The sequence below is a fragment of the Letharia lupina genome (assembly GCF_014066315.1).
Source record: "Letharia lupina isolate WasteWater1 chromosome Unknown contig_22, whole genome shotgun sequence".
NCBI lineage: Eukaryota > Fungi > Ascomycota > Lecanoromycetes > Lecanorales > Parmeliaceae > Letharia > Letharia lupina.
This window is the reverse complement of record NW_023502991.1, coordinates 128,300-150,636: the sequence shown is the minus strand read 5'-3', so window position 1 is coordinate 150,636 and position 22,337 is coordinate 128,300. Positions and strand designations below refer to the sequence as shown.

At 50.2% G+C, this 22,337-nt stretch overlaps 9 protein-coding genes and 1 non-coding gene across 10 annotated transcripts; 2 read left to right on the top strand and 8 right to left on the bottom strand.

Annotated features, from left to right (window-relative positions):
- Positions 1-303: 303 nt before the first annotated feature.
- HO133_005667 (uncharacterized protein) lies at positions 304-2,040 on the bottom strand (the record flags this gene model as incomplete). The annotated part of the gene is made up of 1 exon (XM_037296574.1): positions 304-2,040. The coding sequence occupies one exon, from the start codon at positions 2,038-2,040 to the stop codon at positions 304-306; it is 1,737 nt and encodes a 578-aa protein (XP_037147755.1).
- Positions 2,041-2,636: 596 nt separating this feature from the next.
- HO133_005666 (uncharacterized protein) lies at positions 2,637-3,655 on the bottom strand (the record flags this gene model as incomplete). The annotated part of the gene is made up of 2 exons (XM_037296573.1): positions 2,637-3,151; positions 3,220-3,655. 2 exons carry the CDS (start codon positions 3,653-3,655, stop codon positions 2,637-2,639), a joined length of 951 nt encoding a protein of 316 aa, XP_037147754.1.
- Positions 3,656-3,958: 303 nt separating this feature from the next.
- HO133_005665 lies at positions 3,959-4,041 on the bottom strand. Its single transcript has one exon. It is a non-coding gene; the product is annotated as a tRNA-Pro (tRNA).
- Positions 4,042-9,324: 5,283 nt separating this feature from the next.
- HO133_005664 (uncharacterized protein) lies at positions 9,325-10,176 on the bottom strand (the record flags this gene model as incomplete). The annotated part of the gene is made up of 2 exons (XM_037296572.1): positions 9,325-10,024; positions 10,079-10,176. The coding sequence occupies 2 exons, from the start codon at positions 10,174-10,176 to the stop codon at positions 9,325-9,327; spliced, it is 798 nt and encodes a 265-aa protein (XP_037147753.1).
- A 492-nt stretch (positions 10,177-10,668) lies between these two features.
- Positions 10,669-11,486, bottom strand: HO133_005663 (uncharacterized protein; the record flags this gene model as incomplete). The annotated part of the gene is made up of 4 exons (XM_037296571.1): positions 10,669-10,687; positions 10,751-11,048; positions 11,099-11,225; positions 11,292-11,486. 4 exons carry the CDS (start codon positions 11,484-11,486, stop codon positions 10,669-10,671), a joined length of 639 nt encoding a protein of 212 aa, XP_037147752.1.
- A 1,051-nt stretch (positions 11,487-12,537) lies between these two features.
- Positions 12,538-13,263, bottom strand: HO133_005662 (uncharacterized protein; the record flags this gene model as incomplete). Its single annotated transcript, XM_037296570.1, has 1 exon — positions 12,538-13,263. One exon carries the CDS (start codon positions 13,261-13,263, stop codon positions 12,538-12,540), a length of 726 nt encoding a protein of 241 aa, XP_037147751.1.
- A 2,122-nt stretch (positions 13,264-15,385) lies between these two features.
- On the top strand, positions 15,386-15,938 carry HO133_005661 (uncharacterized protein; the record flags this gene model as incomplete). The annotated part of the gene is made up of 2 exons (XM_037296569.1): positions 15,386-15,603; positions 15,791-15,938. The coding sequence occupies 2 exons, from the start codon at positions 15,386-15,388 to the stop codon at positions 15,936-15,938; spliced, it is 366 nt and encodes a 121-aa protein (XP_037147750.1).
- Positions 15,939-16,428: 490 nt separating this feature from the next.
- On the bottom strand, positions 16,429-17,103 carry HO133_005660 (uncharacterized protein; the record flags this gene model as incomplete). The annotated part of the gene is made up of 1 exon (XM_037296568.1): positions 16,429-17,103. The coding sequence occupies one exon, from the start codon at positions 17,101-17,103 to the stop codon at positions 16,429-16,431; it is 675 nt and encodes a 224-aa protein (XP_037147749.1).
- A 441-nt stretch (positions 17,104-17,544) lies between these two features.
- Positions 17,545-17,928, top strand: HO133_005659 (uncharacterized protein; the record flags this gene model as incomplete). Its single annotated transcript, XM_037296567.1, has 3 exons — positions 17,545-17,563; positions 17,631-17,779; positions 17,881-17,928. 3 exons carry the CDS (start codon positions 17,545-17,547, stop codon positions 17,926-17,928), a joined length of 216 nt encoding a protein of 71 aa, XP_037147748.1.
- Positions 17,929-18,884: 956 nt separating this feature from the next.
- HO133_005658 (uncharacterized protein) lies at positions 18,885-21,710 on the bottom strand (the record flags this gene model as incomplete). Its single annotated transcript, XM_037296566.1, has 2 exons — positions 18,885-20,048; positions 20,097-21,710. 2 exons carry the CDS (start codon positions 21,708-21,710, stop codon positions 18,885-18,887), a joined length of 2,778 nt encoding a protein of 925 aa, XP_037147747.1.
- Positions 21,711-22,337: the final 627 nt, after the last annotated feature.

Sequence of the window (22,337 nt, the reverse complement as noted above, 5' to 3'; positions counted from 1 at the left end):
ATGTAACGAAGAATGCTTCAAGGAGAACAGTAGGAAACATACAAGTACATACAGAAGCGAAGATCAACGCCTATTGTAGTCCACAGAGAGACTTGACGAGGATCAAGCATCGTAAACAGGATATAGATAGTACAGGGAGACATGTACCCTATGCCTGGGAGGACTAGTGAGAAAAGCAACACGAATCATTGCAATCCTACTGGACACCTTCAACTCCCCACGTGGAATGAAGGTTGTTGCTATTAGTATCTCCCTCATTTACTCCCATTACATATACTGCTGTATACAGCCGAATCCACCCCATCAATCATCGAACTCAGCCTTCAACATCTCCACCGCATTAACATCCCCACCGGCCTCCTCAATTGCCCTCAACGCCGCCAAGCTCAACTTCCTCTTCTTCTCATTAGCCTCCTGCTCCCTCCTCGCCTTCGTCTTCGAGCTCCCGCTCGGCGCAACCCCGGTAAGAATCCTATCGCTATCATGCGCCGTGAAGTTGACAAAGTTGCCGAAGCTGGAGCCTGTTGATTTTGGAGACTTGATGTTGCCGAAGGATTTGGCTGATTTGAGCGTGCTGGACGATTTCGGTTGCTTCAGTTGGCCCACGGATTTGGTCTTTTTGTGGCTGCGCATTTTTGACCGGCCGCGAGATTTGGTGGGAGAGTGGAGCGGTGGGGAGACTGATAGGGAGCGTAGCTGGGGGGATGGAGGGCGAGCCATCCCAACTAGATCGGGGTCATCGTGTCCGTAGAGCGCAATGGGTATCTCCTCTGCGCCTGGCGACTGTAGCGGATTGGACGACACGATCGAGTAGCCAGTCGACGGGTCTTCGTTGACGAACTGACCATAGGGTTCGTATTGGATCAGGAAGTCTTGGCGCATGTAGTCTGACGACGGCTGTGCGATTCCTGGCGTTGACTGCGTGGCGCTGGCGTTGTGTTGGTAGGAGTCTATATTGACATTTTCTGGAAGCCTGTGCAACCAGCTGGGCTGAACATGGTTTGGCGACGCCGCTGAGAAACCGAGGTCAAGAGGAGATATCGGCAGATAATTCCATGATGATGGGTGGCGTAATTGTCGCACATGCGTGCGTTCGCTTCCCTGTTCTTTGCCTTCAGCTTCGACGTCGCCGCTTGTCGAGGGCATGGAGTTCATTTCAGCATCGCTCACTTGGCCTTGCAGGGCATGAGCGTTCGGGAGAGGATGATAAAAAGATGTCTGCGGAGTGGTGGATTTCTCTTTGGGTGCCTCTGACTTCATATCAGAAACACTCATAGCATCTTTCGGATGCTGTTGTGTGGACTTACGACTCGAAGTCACAATATCGCCGGGTCTATGGTCTCGAAAGCTACCTCTACTCCGTGGAGGTGACAATTGAGGGGTATTGTTCGGCGTCTGAAGACTGATCTGCTCGAACCGCCGTGTCCATTCATGATACGCCGGCGTGTCTTGCCGATAGTGATAGGAAGGACGCATCATCTCGCTTGAAGGAGTTTTGAAGACTTTCTGCGACCTGCCACGCTGTGGTTCTGGTGCGGGAGCGCAGAACTTTGCTTTCCTCCGTAGCGTTCCTCCAAGCGTTAGGACAGCTGAAGAGGAAGATGGTATTAGTGGAGCCTTCGTTTGCCGATTTTTGTGGGACAGTTTCCCTTCCAGTTTCAGAAGTTCGCTGCTGGAGATTGCACTTCTCACCGTCGGCGCCTCGCATCGGATGAGAGGAGGGCGGCTTCGCAAGGGTGGAGTCAGCTGAGGAGGTGAAAAACGGAGATCAGCTGCAGGTAGTCGTTGGGAAGAAGGCAGGCTGGTGGTCTTGCTTCCAGTAGAATAACTTCCACTCGAGACCGTCTCCTCATCAAACGCAAAATCGAAATCGTAAAAGTCGTCTGATCCATCTGCCGTATCGCTGATAGTGGTCGGGTCTTGGTTCAGCCATTCATCAAAGAGGTCATCGCAAGGGTCTTCGATCTGCGTGCTGGTGTTGCCGAAGTCTTTGTTCATCGAGCGATAGCAACCGAAGTTCAGCATTGTGTCTGGCTGCATGCGTGCAGATGAGTAAAATTTTTGTAGTGCGATCAAGAGGCAGGGGCTTAAAGGGACTTCGTTAAAAGGAATTGAATCGTTCAGCTGGAAAGCTGAACATGATGAGACCGGTTTGCGAGAACTTCGTTCAAGTTGCCGCAGCGAGCAGAAAACAACAAATACAAGTGCAGAACGAGTAGGGTTTTAAGATACAAAAATCACTTCCAGCCCTCGCTTAGCATTCCCAACTGTGCGGGGAATGTAAAATACCAGTCAAGTACTTGGAAGCATTACCTGAAAACAGTCTGGTGGCTGGTGGGCCAACTGCGAAGAATGCTGTTCGATGAATGCAGCCTAGAGAAACTCCAAGCGAGTTTATGCCCAATTGCAATCCAGAGAAGAATTGATGACTTGAATTCGCGTTCATAGTAGGTTAGAGCGCAAGGCTCTTGAGGACGAGTCTGAAAGAAGTCTTTGTGTCACGGCTTACGCTGTGCATGTGAACCAAAGGCTCCCAGCGGAAGGCTTACGAGGCCAGAGGACCCGTTCAGTTTCGATTCGACAATGCTTGCTGCAGATCCTACACACCACCGATGATGAGTAGCGCCATTCAGAGTTCAGATATCGAAATTCTGAACTTCTGGCATCCTGCCCAGTCCACCTCCGCCAGTCCCTTTTACGCTTTGTTCCAGTCCCTTGCCCTCCACCTTCGCGTTCGGTTCCTCATGAACGCCACCAGCGCTCCGATCAATGACATGCTTCCTCAACATTGCTAGAATCTCACTATTCTGCCACCGCTGTGGCACAGGTCTGTACGCAGGCTTGAACGTGCCAACAGTTTGAGCCCATTCACCGCTTCTAGGTGCGCCTTGTCTCCACTCGTCCGTCTCAGACTTATCCATGGCTTTGCCTTGAGCAGCCGGTGTAGACGAGTCCGAGTCGCCACCTTCTGCGGTCTCACGGGATGTTGGTGTCGGTTCTTGTGTAGCCCAATAGTAGATATCCCAGTCGTTCTCATCGAGGAAGAGGTCGTATTGTTGGAGCTGCTTCGTGGTCATGCGGGGGAGGTTGGTGTCAGCGAAGGTGGAGAGGAGGAGATCACTTTCGAGGGTTCCCCTCTTGCGGCTCTGATCTGTTAGAAAGAAGGTCTGGGTCAGCCTTTGCATGTCTTTGATGGTTAAGTCGAGTAGAGAAACGGACATAACAACCTAGCGCGCATGGTGTTGCCATCTTCGCCAGTCCGCCTCAGTGGCTCCACCTTGAAACTTGCTCCCTCCATCTCGCCCACCTCAAGCTCCGCATTGACGCCGCTCTCGGGCGCACCCTTCTGAGCCCCCGCCATCATATGCTCGGTGTTCTCCGGAATCGAATCTTTTGGCACGAAATCTGGGTCGACGGAGCTCAGGAGCTCAGGCGGTGCCTTATCGGCACCTACACTTGGCATCTCATTGGCAATGGTAGAGTTGGTATTGGTCATATGTGGCCCATCGGGCTTGGACTTTTGTGATTCTTGCCATTCTGAGGCATTCTCATTCGAGTGAGGATTTGGGAAGGTGCGGGGCATAGAGGTTGATATGGGTCTGAAGGCTCTGGAGACTGGCCGAGCAGAGCGTGGTATACATCGTAATAGAGACATGGTGGGAGGTGATTGAAACGTGCTTGAGATTATAGGAAGAGTGGGCAATCGTAGAGATGATGGTGATTTATGGATTTGGGAATGACATCAATGTCGCGAGTCTTGGCATATCTTCACGTCTTGGCATTATTCGAAGACGTATAAAGTATCTTTCCGTCAATACAGCTGTTCAAACCACGACGCTACTCGTATCATGTGCGAAGTTTCTGCCGTACCTCCTTGGCACCCTTCGTTTAGATTGGAAACGTACCTCTTTATAAAGATAGGCCATCACATAGGGCGAAAAAAAACAAAAACTTTGACGGGCTGAACTGGGATTTGAACCCAGGACCTCTTACATTTTGTGATGACCCAAAGCAAGAATTCTGCCACTGAACTATCCAGCCACTACGATCAAAATCGTCTTATTTATTTATATATATACAGGCGTCTTTAGTCCTCTCAAGCTAGTACACCTTCCCTCTTTTGGAACGATAATCCTGCTTTGAGTTGCCAATTTCCTACATCTCAGGGGCCAACTGCTATTCAAGTGGCTGATTCAATCATGCACCTCTGTAATTTAGCTTCTATGTAATGGGGCCGAAAGGCTGAATTTCGACACACGAACAGTTCAGTCCATAGCCGTAGAGCTGAGACCCCTTTGCGAATTTCACTGCTCAATTTCCTCTCTATAACATAATTGTCTCGAGACGGTCTCATTGTTTTGTTCTTCATAGCTAAGCTCATCAGCAAGGTTTCTAAAAGGCTCATGCAAGAGTCACAGTTAGAGTCCATAACGATAAATCAAAGATCGAGAGGCATATCGTGACCGACTTGCACGGATTCTTGATGGATTTCTGCTCTTGCCGCCAGGAGGAACAGTCGCACTGAAAGCACGTTCTGCGTCAAGCTTCCGTCTCAGAACGGGTCGCAGCGATTGAGTCATGCACTTTAGAGTCTCTTGGGCGCTCAGCATCCGCCAACCGCTGACGAATTGAAACGCCTACCGTACACCAAGACGAACAAACCCGGCTAAGTCTATCTTTCCGTGGTTGTGGGCAAAGATGGAACAGGTCATGGCTTTATCTATGTTGGTTGGCTAGTAGTCCACAGTAGTCCACATGGAGGACTTCACTCCAGAGTGGGTCATCATGTGAGGCCGGTGTATGTTGCTGAGGCAGCGTACGTTATCGAACCCTACCGTTACCCAAGTCGTCGACCTAGCCCAGTACTTGGCGCGGATCATTTCATCACGGGGTACTCGACCAAAAAGTAATCAAGCGCGTCGAAGACTTTGCAACCGTCGCCATAGGTAGCTTCGGTGATTTTTCTCAAGGAACTGTAAAGCGAACAAGAGTTCTATGTCTTTTGCGCGAAGCAGTCTATAATCATTGGCTAGAATGCATATCGACTGATACCTCCACTACGCACCTACTCTACCTACATTTTTGACGACAATGGTGTTTGATTGGTTGGCTGTACCTCAGGTCTTGGGCACTGTGTAGATATTTCAGTTTGAGATTCAGTTGTGTCATACTCGGTTGGAACGCACACGTCACAAACACAAGGCCACAGCTAGATATGTGTACAGTGACATCAACTGTGGATCAACTATCAAAGCGTTTCAGAACCGGAGTTCATTCCGTCCTTCTGAGGCACAAAACGACCCCGAGTTGAAGAACAGTTGTGTTTGCGGAGGGCTTGCAAAGACGCCGTACCCAGGCAATTGTTGCGTGATTTCGCCCCCAGTCTGCATGGAATAAACCGTCGAGCCGATGTCGTAAGCCCTGGCGGGACCTTCCATAGCGAATCAGCATCAGCTATAAACGTTCCAAACGTGGGCCTGGAAGATCTCACAATTCGAAAATTCGTCTTGGAATATCGTGACATCTGATATGTCTAGGTTGTTGGGTACTGGATTCTGCGGATTCTGCGAAGCCACCAATGTACAGCCAGATAACCACTGAATTCTCAAAACAAAGGTGACCCCGATATAGCTGCCCACCTGAATGTAGGGACTGCTGATAGATGTCATATTGACCCCACATAGTTGTACATAGAAATTATTAGTACATTCGGCGACTGCAGACGGGAGTGCAGATGTCTGTACAGAAGTCGCACAAGACCCGATCGGGTAAATATTACACACGGGAGATGGGACAGCTGTTTCTGATAGGTTATCCGACGAGGTAGGAGTTGGAAGAGTTCCGGAAAGGGAGAAGAGCTCGTTGGAGGATGGGCGGACGCGTATGTTATGAGGGCGCTTATGATCTCTGCCTGGAGGCTTATCAAGTTCGCATTGCCTGAATCGACTATCACACATTTCATAAGGTTCCAAAGGCTTTGGAGAGAGTAGTAGGGTGAAAAACTACCTATTGGAGTTACCTACGGAGCGCAGCTGCATCCCGATAAAGATCCAACTGTGCAAGTTCCGGTTGCGGCGCTGTTATCACCTAAGCAAGTAGTGTCCGGACAACAAGGCTAATCCAATTAGCCAGAGTCTTTTGGTCATTGAAGTGATCGAAGAGACCCGCTTACCGCTGAGGAGTTGTTTGGGCAACCGGAAGACGTGGTTGTAGCAGAAGATGTGATTGCGGACTCAAAACATGTAGCTGGAAGGATGTTCGTTGCGGCTATGGGCTGGTTCTGGTTCAAAGATTCGTCAAATAGGATCAGAAGATTCACAGCAATTGCCTTCAGACTGGCGTCCTGGTTGAGAGTGCATAACCCTGGGTTTTTATCACAGATGTAGTAGAGCAGAGTTAGGAACTTACGGATACTAATGCCAGCTGTGCTATTGCTCGGCCCGCAGTAATCACTATCTGCAAGTTGGCCGCTAAGTCAATGTTTGGATTGATATCCGCCGTGCTAGAATCAACAAGAATGGTTGTAGGGAACCGTCGAGAAGGGCCCATCGCTGCTATTGCGAAGTTTACTGCGCACTCAACAGATCTTTTGCGTAGTTTGCTGCTTGGGCACGTCTGTTCCGCCTGGTTTTGGAGCCATTGCAGCGCCGCTGATTGTTCTCAGTGTATTCCTATTGATCAACAGATTTTGGTATCTTCAAGGATGTCCATTTGCATCGTAGAGTACACAAATACAAGATGTGACAAGCATGGCATAACGCGCCATATAGAAAAAGTCAGAGGAATAGTGACGCTTTTCCCAGATGAATGTGTCAAAATCCTCCCTGTTTATTGACTAAATATTAAAAATGGAACCATTCACTTCATCGGTGCTGCTTTTAGGCCGAGGTTCTCAAACCACAAGATATAGGCGTAGGCGGTACATCTCCGAGAAGACTATCTTCTCGCCCTCAGAGACGAAGAAAATGACATTTTTGCTTCGAAGGTCTTTGCGCGGCCGGTTCACCGTCTGCAAGTACATGAGAATATTGGCAGATTCACGTTGCCAGATCATCGCTCAAGGTCCGGAGCTCACAGCAACGAGAAAAACGCCCACTCGAAATCGCCACCGAACACGCCCCTCGATACGTGCCCGCCCGGTCGCTAACCGGCGGGAAGGTCGGTTCGGTATACAATGCTCGCGAGGGCGCCGTCTGGGTACGGGGCTGTTCATGCAGTGGTGGCGAAGATGCCCGGAGACTCGGGTTGCAATCCTTGTGCAGGGTTCCGTGGGGAGGATCCGAAGTCTATACTGAAGTTCCGGGATCGTATCGGAATGACCCAGGCCACGACGAAGAGATTGCATGACAAGAAGAACCATTAACCCATCGGAGAACACTGCTCGACTTTTCCAACAACAAGGTCGTTATATCGATGATCTAAGGCCTTCAACTGTCGAAAGTGGCCGTCTTCCACAAGCTAACCTTCCTCTTACCTTCCACGAGACGTTGAATATCTGGTCGAATAAGATCTTGAAGTTTTCAATCTCAATCCAGCATTATCCCCATAAGTGTTTTAGAAAACATTTCACGGTCTGCTGGAAAAAAGTATCTTGATGTGACTCGAGGATGTGAGACCTTGCAGGACTTCAAGGACTTCGGTGTGATCCCCATCGAACTCATCAAGGCCGTCTATGAAACAACAGAATCATGTTGTTTCGACTGTCTTTAAGCGATCGAGTACCTCTGCAATTTCGGCGCGCGTCCAATGGAATACTGCATCGTTGACCCTCCGCAATTGCGACTGACATATCTGCGAAACTAGCCCGGGCCGCTCTTGAAACACATTTTATAGGATATTCTGCAGACGACGATGCTGAGATTTCTGCGTATATGCTCCCGCATTCCAAAAGAAGAAGCTGGCGGTCATAAGTCGATTTTCTCCTGCCCAGTTGTGGAGTGCTCTTCGTATCCTCATATTAGTGACAAGGGATTTCATAAGTGTAGACTTTCCTGACCCAGCCTTCTCACTGAGCGAGTATATACCGTTACACGCTTTCAATTGATCCAGCACAAAGAAACCCCGGGACTCCACCAGGCTTCATATCTGTGAAAAGCCAATCGAAGGTTGACGGGTAAGCCTCCACTACGCGTGCTGGCCTCTCAGAAATCATCGCGAGGCGTAAGCTCTCGATAGGCTTTACCTGTCGTGTGCTTGTGCTGCCATCAATGGCGAGCGTCAAGGGTTGCAAAGTTAAGTCCTTGAGGGGTCCGTCAGGATCCCCGGATATTAGAACAGTCAGGCGATCTAGCGACCTCACGATGTCCCTCTTCAGGTGTGTTGCTTGATTCTCTACGGACGTCCCGAGGCTACGGTGGCGTGAGGCCTGGTTTTCCAAGGCGATGACAACATTCGACTGTTCGTCCTTTTGAAGGTGAAATCAGTAATGAGTCAGCTCGTGGATCTTACACGTACCTGAGAAGTTTGATGAGGTGAAAAACGATCTGCGAACGATGATCGTTTAAGCGTTCACTATAATTGTCGATTTCTTGTGTCTTCCAAACATTTCTAAGGGCTTGGCGTAGGCTTTGCAATTTTTTGTGATGACCTTGTACCTTCAGATCACGCAATATAGACAATAGCTCTTTCCCGACACTGAATTGTGTACGATCACGATCCAAGAAATGAGATGACATCTAAAGTCTGAGCGTGACTCTAGCAGGGCTTGCACACTGGAGAACCATCGATGACATATTTCCCTTACCCAAAGACAGTAAGGCTGCGAGGGGGGCAGTAAAGAACGTCAGAGAGTTTTAACGCAAATCCGACTTCTTGAAGACTACCCAAGGTGCAGCAGGGGAAGTATGTGCGGAAGCGATGCGAAAGGGTCTGATGGGGAGGGGAAGAGCTCGGGCTGTACGAGAACGCAGATTAGACAAATTGTGAGGTTGGATCTGCCATGCTCGAAGTGTATTCTAACGATTTCGTAGCGAAAATAGGCGATATCCGGCTTCGACGTGAGGTGGAGCAGGTGTAGAAATTGACACATTAGCGGCGATTGAGCCAAAACATATACGGATGAGATCATGGTATGTGTTGCTCAAGACTAGTTCATGAACATGCCTTGCTTGATGACTGGCATCGAGTAGTCCCTGGGCACAAAGAAGAAGAACCTGTCTGTGTTCATGCCATGATCAACAATCCGTCAAATGTCCCCCAAATCGGAAAAGAACCACCACCTTCGTTGCAGAGACCTGACCTTTGTGATGGCTCCCTTCCTTTGCAACGCTCGGACTGTTCCTTGATTCTCGCGAACCATCCAGCGACCCAGCTGCGTCCTTTTATTCACTTGCTAGGCTTGGGTTTCTGAGCACTACCCTCCTCAAAGTCATCGAGCTTTCCAACCGCTGGCCCTTTGCATTTGGGGGTGTAATTGTGGTAATGGAAAGTACAGCTTCTGTTGAGATCAAGCACATGGTCGATTCTGGATATCTTTCCGTGGTCTTGCGAATATAGCAAGTACTTGGCGAACATCGCTGCTATTTCACCGCCTTTCATGATTAGCTCCCGGAGGTCGGCTGGAAGACCCTTGTTGGAGCTTGATCTCAATGTCTGCATTGCTGCGACGACAGCCATACATCGTAGCATCAGATGGCTGCTGGTGTTCTCGAAGACGAATGAGAGATCTCCAGCGGAGACTCTCGCTTTGGAATCCCGATAGTATCCTCTGATGTGATCAGCAGTGAGATTACCAAGATGTTCAATCAAGACTTTCTCTGCCAACGCCAGTAGACCGAGATGTGCCGAAAGCTCGTCGTCATTGCTCGGCGGCTTGAGATTGCCACCATAGAGCCAATTGACAAAGAGCTCAAACGACGCGTCGTTGTCGTCGGGCAAATAGAGCTCTTTAGATTTGGCTTCAGCAAACTCGCCTTGGAATGTTGCTTTGAAGTAGTCCGAGCGGTCGCACAGCAAATGTTCGTGAAGGCGGAAGGTCTTGCGCTTCGGTCCGACGAAGACGTCAACCAGCTCGATAGTCAGAAGCCTGTAGCATGTCAGATGAAGCCATGTACCAATTGTATTCAGGAAGAGTACATACGAGCCTAGGGGCTTGAGATTCAGCACAACGAGCTCATAGGTAGTGGATGGCTTGGAGCGCGCCTTTAACGGGGTGGCATCCTCTGCTTTGGGAGCCATCGTGGTAGAAACGAGTCTTGTGATGGTTTCTGATTGGCGAAGAAAAAGCATGCGAGACTCAGAAATTGGAGCGACCGAAGACCAGGTGAGTCGGAGACTGAAGGAGGTGAAGCGAAGCAGGTTGTAGACTAATCAATTAACGTGAGATTGGAAAGTGAGTTATCAGTGAATCTACCTCTCGATTTAATAGTCAGAGTGTGCCCAAGGACCGAAAAGAAAGGGAACAAGCAGAAGAGAAAAAGATTGCAGAACGGTGAAGGGATGTGGTATCCAAGGTGAGGCTGCTCGGCGACTTAGCGGTCAGGATGCGCCGCCGAAGGCTGAAGACGTCGAAGTGAAGAACTGAAAAAAGCGTAGACTAGATGAGTGACGGGTCTGATCCTCGAGTCAGTAGTCGAGGTGCTCATTTTAGTACCCTGTGCAAAGCTAAAAAGTACATATAATGTAGTAATCTGACCGAATGTAACGCAAAATGCCAGCTGTAAGCATGGACTAAATCAGATGCTTCGATCTGGGAATGTGGAGTCAGTGTCGGCTCCTGCCCATAGCAGGGAAGCAGTCCGGAGGAACGTACCTGAAATAAGCCCTCAAATACACAACCTGCCACGCGCCCAATCCTACCAGCATTCCCATGGTCCCAAAAGCGAACCATTTGACGCGCTCATTGGTGCTCTCGTTCGTATCCCTAAGCTTCTGTTCTCTTGTCCTGAGGTAGTCCATCTCGCCAACAATTTCCCCAACCATCTCTTCAATGCGTCGCAGCTCCGTCTCAACCGGCTTGAGCTTCTCTTGTGCCTGGATTGCAGACCAGTCTCGGGCATCGGCGCCAATATCAATGTCTAATTCAATGTGGCGTGACGGACTTCCTCCCCCTGGATTATTTATTAGCACCCTCGGGTTTGTGTTTGGGGGCAGTGCTTACGAGATGAGACAAGTTGGTTCTCGAAGCATACATCGAAAGCAGCGTCAGCATGCGATGTAAATGCCATCCTTTTCTCTCCCACAATGTCCTTGGGTCTTCCATACTCATTGCCCACAGCGTCCTTTATCTGAAGTACAAACGTAGCGTCAGCAGGATTTCCCTTGCACGCAATTGGCGTAACGGGAAGACTGACATGCATGTTGACTTGCTGCCCATCTCCTTTTTGCCCGTCAACAATCGCCGTTACAAGGACCAATGTGTCTTTGGCCACGAAATTCCGTATACATCGTTCTTTTCCTGTGTGTGCTGCTAGATCAAACTTGAGTGCCCACGAGAAAGGTAAGAGGGCAAGAGAAAGGAGGGCGTAGAGGACTGGTTGGCGCGCCATTACGGGCAACAGAGGCAGATCAATCGAACACGGGTGACTGTTGAGTACGCTGGTATCGAGGGGTGACGGCGTTGTTTTGGGTAGGTTCTGTTGGAAGCTCAGGAGGCCATGGAGGCCCATCCAAACTCTGGCAACTTAATCCAAGTCTCGGCAAACCTTCCTTACTCCACGCGCGTCACGCTTAGAGTAAGCGCTCGATTAAACCTAAATCATTGTTGATCTTTAATTTCTATATCTAAAGTAAATAATATAGTAATACTTGAGCGTGAGGATGATGAGTTACGTGGGCTACTTCAGCTTAAACATTGGTCTTGAAGGTCAAGTTTTTGATGCATTGACTTCGGCAGAGTGAACGAATGCAGACAGACATCGAAGGCTGCTTAAAACGGGAACTCAATGTTCTCCAACGTGAATGGCTAAATTCTTTGGTTTGACGTGCACAGAATACATTGAATTGAAAGGCTAAGGGGCGAATTGACAGAACAGGTGATAATATCGAGGCGTGGAATCTTTTATGTTTCACGCAATCTTTCGGCATCAACCAAGAGTATTCTGTTATGGATGATCAAACCTCTTTATGGAGACTGATACATAACGAAAATTGTAAGCATGGCTGCTTCTTTGACCGAAATATTAACACTGCTTCGGGTGCAACCTTTCCTTGCATCTACCCTACCTGTGTGGCTGTTAGATTGAGAAAATACTCAAGATTTTCTCCGTTCATGGCTCTTGCTGGAATCTCATACAAGAAGGCAGGTTCACGATTTGCTGCCATAACAGTAAGAGTGGTTCTTGAGCAAGCCATATCTATGTGATTGTATCTGCAAAACGAATTTGCCCGTTCTGTGCCAGAAGAAGCTCGATCAACGGTTACAAGAATCTCTCTGCAACAACTTGTGAACATTCCCCGTCTGCACCATTACCAACAATTCCATGACCAGTTCTGTGAGCTTTACCTGACCAGTTCCATGGCCACGAGCAATCTACTTTGGTCAGCCGAAAAACCTGGTCAGCGATAATGAGCTGTTGCTGCTCACCTCTTCTATGTCTACTAATGGCGACGGCCTGCAGGATTGTGTCGTCCATCGTAGCGCCTACTCGAGCTCGCAAAGCTAGCGTCACTATCATAGCTATCATCGCGATCTTGCGAGGGAAGGTCTTGCCGGCCTCCGTTATGACGAGAGCTAGCATCAGCGAGTGAAGGCTGTGCAGCTGAACGTTCGCCTAAAGACATTCCACCACGTCGAGGTGGTGGTGACGCTCGGTGACGATAATCACGTCCTCCAAAGTCTGCAATGTCCTCAGTCGAGTATCCCGTATGTCTATGCGCTGGACCATAAGAATTGAACGCCCCAGATTGAGTACGAGCACCGAGGTTGCCACTCCCTCCTTCAGCGTGGAAACCGTCGGACTCTCCAGCCAACGACTCGTCGCCATAGTAAGCCTCATAGTCTCTTCTACTGATGCCACGATGATCACCATGACCATGGGACGAACCGCTCGCATGGCGATCACGAGCCTTACGTGAACAAGGTATCCAAGACCCAAGATAATCAAACCCTCCAAAGCCATTGGCAGCATGATCAGCTCTATTGTTACGAGCTTCATCACGACGAGAGGCTGCTTCCCACTGATTTTGGAGCTCAAGCTGCTCCAAAAACTCTTCGTAACTCATGATGGCAGCCCGGGCTTCAGTCCTCTCGAAACGCGCTCTACTCGCGTGGTACTCTTGCTCAGTCAGACTGCTTAAAAAGCCCTCCACCCTTCGGCTTGGCATATTGATGATTTGGGAAATAATCTGTTGAGGAAGATTGATATTAGTAAAATGCTCAAAGAAATCTGAATACGGAGTTGTGTCTATGGGTCGTGGATACAAAACCCAAAGAAGGAAGATGCAATGGCAGCTTTGTTCGCGCAGAGTGTTGGGGATGCAAAAAGAAAAAGACGGAAGATATCGTAGGAATTGTGTTGGAGCAGACTGTTGAGTACCTAATCTGAAAAACTTTGCTATCTCAAAGTGCACTTGGAAGGCAAATTCCTGACCAGGTCGATGATGATATTGTTCTTGAGAGACAGGGACACTAAAGAGTAGTCAGACACGGGTTGTCTTTGGTTCGATAATCTTTGAGGTTGGGAAATGAAGGTTGGTGATTCAATGTCAGGAAAATGAAAGTTGAAGATTCAGTGATTCATAGACACTAGAGATTCTAATTCGATGAGTAACTTGCTAAGTGTTAAGAGTCTGTGGTGGCGAAGAGAAAGTGTTAAGAATCTGTGGCGGCGAAAAGCACAGTTTGGTTCCGTTGAGGATGCAGAACCCAAAGCAGCTCCCCACGGCCTCGGTATCGCTGAAAGCAGTGTCAAATGTTTCACCCTCAAAACTCACCAGACTCCCACACAACCGGTACACAAGATCTCCGTCATGTTGTATCAGGAGACCAATGTGGTCATGAGACTTGGCATAGCATTTGGCGTTGGAGCATCTTTCTGTTACGCGGCATCAAGGTTCTATCTGCTGGTAGAGTCTTTTTTTAGCCTACGCCCCGTTCTTATCCGATTGTACGCCGCGATTTCATGGGTCGAGAACATCCCTCTCGTATAATGATTATGCCATAAGCGGTTGAGCGTGATTTTTGGTCTTCACAGAGTCGCTATCACCAGGTCTAAAGGGTAGCAGCTCTTTTGAAACGATTGATTAAAGCCAGTTTCAAGTATGGTATATGCAGCCATAAACGCATCATACCCATCTGCTAGCCATTCAAACAATTGCCACCTCCTACGAGTAATCTGTATTCATATCAACGGTGGAAAGAGGCACGCGATGAGGATCCAAATCCCTTTGACGATCATGACGAGACGACAAAAGAGCAAAGTTGCCAGCAAAAAGGCGACAAGGTCAACAGAGCGAGCATGGGATAACGCACGACAACTCGAGTTTCTCCTCGACTGCTCAGTTCCTCAATTCATTCGATCGCATTAAATCCGCACCATCTCTTCGCCTTCAACGCGTCTCTCGCACCCCCAAACGTCGTCTTCTCAACCCTCTCATGCGAAAACCAAGTCCAGATCGGGTCCTCCTGCAGCAACTCGACAGACTGTATAGCGCTCTTTTTCCATGAGGAAGTGAATTATTTGCTTGCAGCCGGTAGAATCGATCTCAACAGTGAGGCGCAAAATTTGGTCAGCGTTTGCAGAACCTCTGTATTGACGCAGAATTCAAGCTACGCTCCATGTGGCACTCTTTGGCAAAGACAAAGTCAAAACTGATTCCATCTACGTCGCGCACGAGAACCTGGGAAATCATCCAGTGGACGCGAGACTTTCTGATGGGCCTTGTGAATCCGTTCTTGCGATACTCCTCGGTGCAATTTCTCGTGCTGGAGAAGGAATTGCTGCACTTGAAGAGATGGAGGTAAGTTTGGCTTTAGCTGGAGGCCTACAGTCAGGCTTTGCATTAAAAGCATAATGACGAAGAAAGAACGAGGCCGATGTTTTGGCGAGATCAAGGAATACTGTACTCCGTATACACTTAATATTGTGAACAGTGACAACAAAGTTGAGCAAAGGAGGAACGCCCGAAAACGAACACCGTTGATGCCAAGACGCTAAGATAAGAATACCGTTACGTGAGATCCCCGCCAAGCTCTCAACGTCATTTCTCCGACCGCGTACGAAACCGGTTTGAAGCACACGACACCATCAGGTTTCCCCTCCCCTTACCCCTATCTGCCCCCCGCATATAACAAACAAATCCGTACCGAAACAAAACCGCCCTCCACCCTCTTCCACCCCCATACATCTTCCACCCCCATCAACCCCCCCCCAAAAATCCCACGACCACCTCCTCAAACCCACACCACACCTTTCAACCCCCCAAACCCGACCCCACGTCGCCAACCATGGCCGGCTCCCCCTCCGACGCCTCAGGCGGCATGAGCGGCGCGCTCGTCGCGACGATCGTCCTCACGGTGCTGGCGGCCGTGGCGGGCGGGGTCTACATGTCGGGCGCGGCGGACGACGTGGTCAAGTTTGTGATGGAGAAGTATTTCAAGGCGGAGGCGAAGGCGGAGGAGAAGATGTTGGAGAAGAGTGGGGAGACGGCGGCGGAGGGGTTCTTGTTCGTTTTTTTCCCTTCTTCTTTCTTTCTTTCTCTCTTTCTTTCTCCCCGCCCATCCCACATTCCCTTTCCTTTTGTTCACACACACACACTCTCTCTTCTTCCTTCCGTCTCAATCCCTCCGTTTCGGTTTCGAAACCTGGATCAGCACTGCGGGAACGCAAAGCTGACGTTGCGATGCGTGCAGGAAGGATCGGCTGAAGAAGAACCCCGTCGTCTCCAACGATGAGCTCAACCAGGTTTCCGGCGGCCTGGGCGACGAGGCGGCGAAGGAGTTTGGGAAGGATTTCGGCAAGGGCGGGCTCGGGCAGGGTATCGGGAAGGCTTTTGATTAGATTGGCGGTGTGCTGGAGAGGATCGGAGGTGTGACGCGTTGGAGAGGACGGAAGGGTTGGGTGGGGAGGCGGTGAGGAGGGATGGTCGGAGGCTTCGGCTGGAGATGAGAAGTCGCTGTTAGATATTGTACCATTACTGTTGGCAAAGTATAACATCGCTACGCTGTGTAATAGCCGGAGATGGAATCGACGTCGAGAGCTTGCTTGCTTCGTTGGTTTGAATGTCTTTTTCGATGTCTAGTCTATGTTCCAGTCTCAGAGCGGATGGATGCCCTTGCCATCTCTGAACCCTGCGCTTGTTCCCCTCCGCTATGCAATCCCTATCGCTAATTCGAAGAAAATCTAAAGTCCTTCAAAGTCATCACTCGCATTACACCATTCTAGAATGCCTGGATCGCCCAGTCACCGTACACCTCACGACCCTGGCATGCCGTCTGGTGGGCCTCATAACGGCAGCGAAGTCCTCTCCTTCCTCGACTAGCAGCCTCCATCACCTCGACGGAAGCCCCTCCTCGTAATCCGGCGGCTTCCCCTCCAATCCGACCATCTCCCTAAACCTCGCCATCCCCCTCAGCTCGACCCCCTCACCCCTGTCCAAATGCGCCCGTTCGGGCTCCTTGACATAAGCCGGCGGCGCCTCCCCAGCCTCGTCCAACCCCTCGTCCCTCCCGGTTCCCCCTCTCTCCTCATCCTCGAGCCCCTGCCCGGGCTGCCTATGCCTGGTCCAACTCCTCACATCCTCCGACAGCACCCTCTGCTGCATTCTACTCAATCGGGCCGCGGCCTTTCTCCTTCGTCGGGCGAGGGACCAATAGATTACGAGGATAGCGACGACGAAGACGGCGAGGAGCAGGAAGTAATAGTTTAGAATTCCGTTGTGGGGTGAGGAGGTGGTGTTGTTGTCTTGGCTGCCGTAGCCGGCGGAGTCGGTGGCGGAGGGGATGGCGGAGGAGAGGGAGGAGGGGGTGAAGGATGAGGGGGCGGTGTCGCCGTTGGCGGGGTTGTTGACGAGGGAGGGGATGGCGCTTGAGGAGGTGGTGGAGGTGGGTGATTGCTGGGGTTGGGCGTTTAGGCTGCAGGGTTGGGTTGCGAGAAGGATGAGGAGGGAGGAGAGGAGTTTGGAGGAGAAGGAGAATATTGACGTCGTCGGCCTGGTGCTTGCCATTGCTGTAAGGAAAGTAGAAAGAAGGGATTTCGAAGTCGTGACGGTGATGGAAAATAACCCCTTCCGGAGCAAAGTCCGCGAGAATGGTGTGATTCAAAGAGAAGAGAGACTGAGTGACGGAGTGCAGGAAGGGCGCAGCTTCAGGCCATTTTCAACAGGAGAATAGGGAGAAGCATAACACCTATAAACTTCCCTTAAAAGGTGGATCAGGTAGTTTTAGGGGGTAAACACGATCGTGGATGGAGATAGAGAAACCCTCCGGATGCCATCGGATTCCGATTTATTCAGCATGCTTTTCTGGCGTTTGCATTCCTCAGCCCTGCACAAACCCAAATTCTATGCATGAATTAAACCTGCACTAAAACTATCATTGCTCATCGACTGGTTCTCAACGGCCTTTCTCCAAACAAAACCCACGCATCACACCTCAGTCCAGCCAGCATGCCCAAAGCCGTCAAAGGTAGACACCGACCCCCAAGGGTAGGTCCGCCATCTCCCAAGCACGACTGACCCGACAAAAACCCCAGGCGTCCTCGTCGAATGCGACCCCTCCATCAAAGCCATCATCCTCAAGATCGACCAAGCCAAGCACGACTACATCGTCGAAGATCTCGACGATCAGACGCTCGTGGTCAAGGAGAGTCAGTTGCAGCGGTTGAAGGCGAGGCTCGAGGAGGTGAGGAGCCCCTCCGTAGATAGTGTTGGGAGGAAGGGAAGGAAAGGGAGAAGAGGGAGAAGAGGGAGAAGGGAATGGGGTGCGCTGATATAAAGGTGTAGGAACTCTCGAATACGCAGCAGATGCCTGATGACAGTGCGTCCGATTGAAGCTGTGACGAAGGTATGGACGTGAAGACTGAGTCCACGAAAGGATTGGGAAGCACCTGAGCGGGAGGAACTTGGCTACCCGGGTTGCTAGGAGAAGGGTCGAGGAGACAGGGCTATGAGACACAGAGCTCAAAGGTGGGCCGCTACGGTTCGACAGACTTCTCAGGATGGAATTCCATCAATGGCCGTGATGCTACGAGCCTCTCAGAAGGAACATGCCTGGGGCAGAGGAGTTGGTTGTTAGTGGTGCTGGAGGAATCCTTGCCTAGGCTGGCTTTCATTGACGGCTGGCAGGATTAATGCAAAGATGCATTACTAGGACTGGTGCTACATCAAATAATGGAGCTATTGAATGTGCAAAAAATTACCGTGTGCACTTGATATCAAATTATGCCTCCCTCTCCTCCCGATTCGAATGCTTGTATGTGTTGCATCCATGAATGCTCGGCTCTACATTGTTGGGCCTTCGTATGCCCTGTTACATGAAGCTGCAGTCGTGTACTTGGCAAGCTAATATATGTACTGCGAATAAACGACGGCGGTGTCGCTCCCAATGCAGAAATCAGAACCAGCCTCCTTATGTCCAGTCTCGACCATGGCTATATGCATATTGATGTACTTTGCGCCAATTCACGAAATCTGCAATGCTATTCCTGGGACGCAGAGGCCTAAATCATGCCTCAAGATGGGAGGCTGGACAAGAACCACATACTTGGAACCTCGGCATTTCATTCGCATCTGGGAAAGATGCTGGTGTCATGAATGGCATTGCGCTCTACAGGCTCTAGACTGCGTCTCTTTCCGCAGCATCAGGCATTCAAAAGACCTTCTCGGACTTGTGGATCCCCCTTTCGTCAGCTCTCTTGTGTGAGGAGTAGTTGGAAAACGTGTCGACAGGCCGTCAATTTCAAGGGTAGCGACAGTTTGGAAATATTGCTCTGACGGTGAATTCAGTCTCATTTCCCAGTGCCGAGAATTGTTTTGACGCATCCCCTCCCCATCACTCGTTGGTGATATGCCAGCAGGTTCGGATACCTCTCCTGATTCAACTCTTCAAACTCCCCAATGATATGGCTCAACACTGGCCAGAAGGCGCAATCGATGATCGTCCAGTGGTCTCCGGTAATGTATTCCGCGGCTCCTGCAAGGGTTTCCCAGGTCCAAAGGCTGCTGTGGAACTCCTCGAACAGCGAGATGTTCGGCGTCATTGGCCGCTCCAAGTTGAAGCGGTGCGTCGGTGGTGAGTTGGGTCCCTGCAACTCTCGCATCTCACGCCAGAGAAATAGAAGTTCGTTGGCCTTTGCAGTCTGGCTATAGATGAGGGCAGTGGCTTGATCATATTGCGCCACAGACGCCTCTGTACCTGGGAAAGGATAATGCTTCTCCAGATAGAACATGATAGTAAGGTCGCCCTCTATAACGGTAGCGTTTTCATGGATGTCCTTGAAAACAGGATTCTCGCTGTTGGACAGACCATGCATCCAAGGATGGAATCTGGTCTGGAAGTCCTCAGGTTCAGGCGAGGGGGGTTTGTCCTGTTGGGTGGCTGCACAGGAGATCGATTTCTCGCACAACGAAAGCTGCACGCGAAGATTGGCGACCGAGTCGTTGCAGAGAAAGAGCTGCGCTTGTTCGTTCACCAGATTGACGACATTGAAACCACTTCCGTACTCAGCCTCCCAGTCGAAATCTGTGTCGTGGTTTTCTTTGCCGAAGGCTTTGATCATGGCATCCATCTGAGCGTTGTCCCTGGTGGAGATCCTACTAGCTTTCTGCCTCGACTTGCTCTTTGCTCCAGAGCCCCAGATCGTCTTTTCTTTCTTGTTCATAAAAGTACCGATCTGCCTGAAGGTGATCGAGATGCGCTCACCTTCAAAGGCTTTCTCCTCATCCGTCTTCTCTGAAGCAGGTCGTTTGTCAGCTCGAACTCCATGCAACCACTCCTTGTTGCTTTGAGGTCCTAATACGAAGACAGAGTTATGTGGCATCTTGATACGCTGTGTCTGCCTCATGCTGGGACTTTCTGTACCGTGTTCGGACTTCTTCGTACGTAGAATCATGACACGTTGGGCACCGATGCTCACATTGACAATACTAGTACCGCGAGCAATATCCAGAGTCTATCATGGTCAGCTCAAATTTCAACTCCGCACATTGTAAACAAGTACCTTGTCAGAGTGCTCGGAGATGTTGTCCTGTCCGTCACGGTATAGCTGGATCAGGGCGTGGTTGAAAGACTGCTTCAACGCTGACACGACTTGTTGCCGAATCTTTTGAACCATGGGAGTGAATGGTAAGAGCGGCGGCGACTCATCCGCAGGATGTCGGTAGATTGGTATGTCACCATTTTTCCCAACCTCTCCTTGCACTGCTACAAGCCTTGGCACTTGCCCACTGCGGTGAAACATGGTCTGCCAGTCAACCTCTTCCTTCATTTGGCTGAATGCGTTATTGATGATTGAAGAGCCAATGACATTGTGGATGATTTTCGAGTCGCCAGACCCGATACTGTCATTCGGTCCTAGTGTAACCGATCTGGATTGCCAAGAATTTCGATCCCTCGAAGCAGAAGGCCCCGATCTGGCTATTGGCGAGACCTCTTTCTCTTTCAGCGCCTTCTCGACTCGCGGTGCTGTTTTGTCTACAGGAGATAGTGATGCTTGCCAACTGGGATCAAAAATGTCGACTGGCGGCAATTGTGGGCGTCCGCCAACCTTGGTCGCACCGCCAACTTCAGCGGTAGCAGGTCCTGGATTGCTGAAAACCATACCTACCATCATAGAGCCACCTTCTGCTGCCTCTTGATCGGAATTTAGTGAGAGCTCCTCGAGAGTGATACCAGGTGTTTCCGCGTCGGGCACTGGACGACCTCCAGACTCCTCGATGATCTCTTCACTATCAATACCATTAACACCCATGATGTCTGCCATTTGACGCAACGCTTCCTCGTGCTTGTCTTCACTTCGATACCCAAGGCAGTCTTCAACGACAGTTACCTGTAGTCCATGCTGTACTGCGTCTGCTGCAGTAGAGTACACTCCCACATTCGTCAAGATGCCACAAAGGTAGACCTCGGTGACCAGCTTAGTCCTCAAAGCTGTAAGAAGTGACGTCTGGTCGAAAGCCGAATAGTGATGCTTGGTCACAATCAGGTCTAGTTCTTCGTCCACCACATCCACCAGCTCGTCACAAATCTCGGCGCCTCTGGTCCCAGCAATGTAGAACCTCGCCTGCTGGCCTTTCCTGGGTTTACTCAAATGCTTTTCGATAGAGTCGCCTTTGTCGTTTTTGAACACTTGCAGATCCGCTGACCGTTTCTCCGCTCTAGTCTCTGCAGAGGCTTGCGCCATGATGTCCTTCGTTTTGCTTGACGGATAGAAGCTAGGATAGTCAGAGCCTCCTTTGGGATCGATCTTCTCAAGTCTCGCTCTCCTAGCAGCCTCCTCTCGTTTGGCGTCAAACTCGATCTGTTGCTCCTTCAAGTTTTGAGCTTGTCTGTTCTTTTCCGCCACTTCGTTAGACTCTTCTTCGACGCGGGCAGAGTCAGTCGGTGGGGGTGAGGCAGTTACCCCCATATGTGTATTGACCCAGACAATATCCCCGTTCTTGCGGAAATAGGGGATCATCTCCTTGAGGCGGGGCACAAAGTCATGGTTCTTGGTGATATAAATCTCATCCTTGACGTAGAGGGAATCATTTTGTAGGTTGATGATAATCAACGCCTTTCTGGTCTCGAAGGACGGAATGCTTGAAACCGGGACGTGGCTCATAGAAGTAAACATGTTGGAAATGTACCTTGTCAATGTGAGTGATAAGCTTGTACCGTCCCCTCAAGACAGTATTTGCGATATCACATAGTCAAAGCTTTGCGCTTTATATACCTTCATAAGCAGCGGATACGGTGTTGAGGGGGAGCTGATGGGTTTTCAGCTATAGGGACCCGGAGCAAGTCATCACGAGGCAATAGGGTGAATGCGACTTGGATGAGATTGCTCTGCTTTCAATGCATGATCACATGGTCGTCCTCCATCCGACTCTACTTTGGGAGTTGCAATCTTGTGACATTGATGAGTCAACGGGTATACGGACAGAGAGGCAGCGGGGAAATGGCAGAAGGGGTTTCCGATTTCCGAAAGAAAGTAAACACCCGTTTGGGTAAAAGAATCTTGGGGTTGTCACGTTCACGTTCCCGTACACGTACACGTTCACGTTGAGGAGAGGATTCGTAGATAGAGGTACAAAGGTACAAAGGTACTCGTGGACATGGACCTTTTGGAATTGGAAAGGAAAAATGTCGGCAGTCACAGTCGGAAGACCGTTCAGACTTCAGCGGGATCTCAGGCCCACCAGGCCCGTCCAGTGTGGGGTGAGGGAAAACCAACACCAGCTCCTTCCCTGTCCCCGTTCAA